General features: G+C 41.3%; 1 protein-coding gene across 1 annotated transcript in view; it reads right to left on the bottom strand.

The window, feature by feature from the left end:
- Pdcd6 (programmed cell death 6) overlaps positions 1-443 on the bottom strand; it is a 26610-nt gene extending 26167 nt beyond the window's left edge. Inside the window, exon 1 of the mRNA XM_013013820.1 lies at positions 394-443. Within this exon, the coding sequence (XP_012869274.1) occupies positions 394-443 (50 nt within the window). The remainder of the gene's footprint in view (positions 1-393) is intronic.
- Positions 444-4485: the final 4042 nt, after the last annotated feature.

Below are 4485 nucleotides of genomic sequence, written 5' to 3'. Positions count from 1 at the left end.
CTAGCCTTGAGCTGAAGAGCTGAGGGACAGTGCCCAGGCCCAGAGCTCAGGCACCATGACTGGCAAAAAAAAAAATCTCACTGACTTTCCTACCTGGTGTGGCTTCTATAAGTTCAATCTCAGATCTCAGCCTCCTGAATAGCTAGGATTACAGGTATGAGCCATAAGCATCTGGCTTCAGCAAAATTCTTTCTTAAATTATACGAAAATTTACGAGATTTCCAGGAAGATGGCGGAGAAGCTGGAGACTAAACAAGCTCTCACATAGAAAGCAGTTTTAGTGTTCCAGTGAACAGTCCTAAGCCAGAGAATCACACCAAGTGTGCCATCACAGGACAGAGAGTTAGGCCAGAGAGGGAAAATCCAGGCAAGGAGACAGATCTGAGCACTTGCCAATAGCCGAGGCTTGCCAATAGCCGAGGCTGCAGCTGCGTAGCCGCCATACTTGCAACAGAGTCCGGGACGAAGGCATCAGATGTGGTGGGTGAGCGGATTCTACTCAACACCAGGAAGAACTGACAAGGAACAGACATCTTCATCCTGCAGTTCGCAGACCAGAGACGACCCCGGAAACAAGACTCAGCGAGAGTAGAAGCCTGACATCCTCACTCCTTCTCAGGGAACAGAGGAGGGAAGGCCACCCCTCCCCCCCCCACCCCCCAACTACCGGTTATTTCCAACTGACAAAAGGCCTGGCTGAGCAGCTAGCTCCAACTCAGGCCTTGGAAGAAAACAAGTCATTTAGCAGGTCACAGGAACCTACCTGACTGGGCAGGCTCAGCTCCACCCAGGGAAAAGTCACCCAGCCCAGGCCAACAGCCCCAGGAGTGGCTTTCTTCACTGGGTAAATAGAGCCAGAGGCTGCCCCTCTCTACGGCAGCCTTGACAATTGAAATTCAATAAACATAAACCCTGAGAATGGCTCCAGGCTGGGCTCTGTGAGTTTCTCACAAGCTAGCCCCTCAGGGAAAAGCTACTGTTTGATGAAAGGCCTCAACTCCACCCAGAACCTAGCCTCATCACAGCATCTCCAAACTAGAGGAAACAGCCATCTCCCTCTTTTGTGATACTCAAAGCAGATCTCCCTCCCATTGAACTAGCCTGGGAGGAGGATCAAAAAATCCTGGGTAAAGTAGAGCATTTTTCTGCCTGCTCAAAAAACTAAGAAACCATCCAAGCCACAGGAAAATCTAACACCACAAGCAGACCAGAGACTCCAACAAGAGACTGGTTACTGACACAAGGGAGATACAGGATCTTCCCATCCCCCCCCAAAAAAAAATCAAAGAACTCTTTTTTTGTACCTTTTATAAAAATTTTCTAAAAATTTTTAGTTTTTAACTTTAAAAAAAATTTGTTTTCTATTTTTTTCTTCCTCATAATTTTTATTTTAGGGATTTAAGTGTGCTTTTTTTTTTCTTTAAAAATTTTTTTTGTTTAGCTCTACTGACCTTTTGATCCTTTTTTTCTCTTTCCTTATTCTTTTCACCTTTTCTTCTTTTGTTCTTCTTTGCATGACTTAATTGCTGTTCTGCTCATCCTCAGATATACCCATAGTTGATTATTAGACCTTATCCCCCATTGTGTACACACTTAATCTAGAAATTACTCAATTCTAAACCTTTTAGACTTAAATTCCTTAATAGCAGTATTACCTCTTTATATCTATATATTTTAAGCATTTTTAAGTTTTTCACGTCTCCTTTCTATCCCTACTCTTATCCTATCCATATTCTCTGAATATTATGTTTTTAATTTTGCATAACTTTTAAATTTTTGTTTCACTTTTTAATTTTTAATATTTTTCTATTGTCTTTTTTTTCTTTTTCTCTATCATTCTATCCAACCTAGTTCCCGCTTTGAGATTAGGACTTAGTTAACTCTCCCTCTGCCTTTCCACATGCCTCTATTCCTATTTTTACCCACATCTCTCCCTAAACCTAATAATTTCTGGTTTGCCAAATTCTTTTTTGCGGTTCATAGTCCATTAATACATAGTTTGATGTTGAATAAATATATCTGTTGAACTAGAGTGTATCTGCAGACTTTTGACTGTGCAACTACAGACTTTGGTTGATGCTTACCTTAAGATAGTGTTCTAGCACAAATCTGGTGTTTCTTTCATTCCAAATGGGCAGGGCCACAAAACTGGTGTTATTTTCATCCCAAATGGGCAGGGCAAGCCAGAAAAACACAAGAAAAATGGCAAGTCCAGGTATCTCAACTCCCACTCATGATAATCAGGGGACAGAACAGATAATAATTGAGAGTTCCCAAAAAGCTCTACAAACACTACTGGTAAATATGGTAAATGAAAAGATTGAAAACCTGCAAAGGACTCTGTATGAGCGTGATAGGGAGAGAGAGGAGGCAAACCAAAGGTCAATACAGGAATATCATGAGCGTGAGGAAGCTACTCAAAGATTGATACAGGAATTGTGTGAGCAGCTTGAGAACACTCAAAGAAAAATAAAGGAATGGCGTGAGCAGGCTGAGATCAGTCAAAGAGCTAGACAGGAATTGTGGGAGCTGGCCAAGAACAGACAAAGAGAAAGTCAGGAATGGCGTGAGCAGGCTGAAAACACTCAAAGAGAGCTACAGGAATCGCGTGAACCAGAGGAAGCCAATCAAAGAGAAATACAGAAACTGAGAGATTGGGATGAGAAGAGACAAAGATCAATGGAGGCATTAATGGAATCCATAAACAGAGAACTGAAAGAAATCAGGGAGACCACAAAGGGAATGCTGAATGGAGCCCAACAGAAGGACCCGGAGTCCAAGAAAAACATAACCAATTAACTAAGTGATTTGAGAATAAGCGCTGAACACCAAATTAAGGAAGTAAAGAAGTTCATACAAGATCTAAAACAGGGGCTGGGAAGGTGGCGGCTCAGTGGTAGAGCGCTTGCCTTGCATGCATGAGGCCCTGGGTTCGATTCCTCAGCACCACATAAACAAAAAGCTGGAAGTGGTGCTGTGGCTCAAGTGGTAGAGTGCTAGCCTTGAGCTGAACAGCTGAGGGACAGTGCCCAGGCCCAGAGTTCAGGCCCCATGACTGGACCCCCCCTCCAAAAAAAAAAGCTGTCAAGGAGAAAAGATCAATCACCTACAAAGGGAAACTAATTAGAATAACCTCAGATTTCTCAGCAGAAACAAAGCCAGAAGAGTCTGGAATGATGCATGCCATGGCCTAAAGACAAACAATATCAACTAAGAATACTGTACCCAGCTAAACTCTCCTTCATAATCGAAGGTCAAATAAAAATCTTCCATAGCAAAGAAAAACTGAAACCAAACCAGTCCTACAAAAGATACTTAAAGATATCCTACACTTAGAAAACCAACAAGACCACAATAAAGGCCAAGAAACCGCACCCAAACTGAGAATCCAAGAACCATAGAAGAACCCAGTTGCAGCAGCCCCCAAGAAGGTGGATAAAATGGCAGGAACTCCCAAATACCTCTCAGTCCTATCTCTCAACATTAACGGACTTAACTCTCCAATTAAGCAACATAGACGGTCTAGTTGGATTAAAAAGCAAGATCCTTCTATCTGCTGCCTTCAGGAGTCACATCTTGCCCATAAAAACAAACATATTTTCAATGTGAAAGGCTGGAACAAAATCTACCAAGTAAACGGCCCCCATAAACAGGAAGGAGTTGCAATACTAATATCAGATAAAATAGACTTCAAATTAAAATTAGTAAGAAGAGATAAAGAAGGTCGCTACATACTAATTAAGGGATCTCTCCTTCAGGAGGATATTACAATTCTAAATATCTATTCGCCAAACAAATTTATCCAAGAAACACTTTCCCTCAAATCCCACAGAGACCCAAAGACATTAATTGCAGGGGACTTTAACACACCACTTTCCCCACTAGATAGATCAACTCAGCAAAAACTCAACGGAGAAACCGCAGATCTAAACAACTGCATAGATCAACTAGATAGATCAACTAGATTTAACAGACATCTACTGAATATTTCACCCAACAGCATCAGAATACACGTTTTTCTCAGCAGCACATGGAACATTTTCCAAAAATAGACCTTATTTTAGGCCACAAAGCAAACTTGTCCAAATTCAGAAACATTGAAGTTATACCTTGCATTCTCTCTGACCACAAGGGAATAAAATTAGAACTCCATACCAAAAGCCACCAAAGAAAGTCCTGTAACACATGGAGGCTGAATAACACACTGCTGAATCACGAGTGGGTCATGAAAGAGATTAGAAAGGAAATTGAAATGTTCATGATATTCAACTAAAATGAACACACAAACTACCAGCTCCTCTGGGAAACAGCAAAGGCAGTACTCAGGGGCAAGTTTATAGCTCTGAGTTCCTACATCAACAAATTGGAGAGATCTGAAACCAACAATTTAATGAGGCATTTGAGCCTTCTTGAAAAAGAGCAGCAAGATAAACACCAATCCAGTAGACGGAAAGAAATAATTAAAATTAAATCAGAATTAAATGA

This window comes from Dipodomys ordii, unplaced genomic scaffold (genome assembly GCF_000151885.1).
Source record: "Dipodomys ordii isolate 6190 unplaced genomic scaffold, Dord_2.0 Scaffold21, whole genome shotgun sequence".
Classification (NCBI taxonomy): Eukaryota; Metazoa; Chordata; class Mammalia; order Rodentia; family Heteromyidae; genus Dipodomys; species Dipodomys ordii.
Note: the sequence above shows the minus strand (reverse complement) of the source record. Positions and strands in the feature narration are given on the sequence as shown.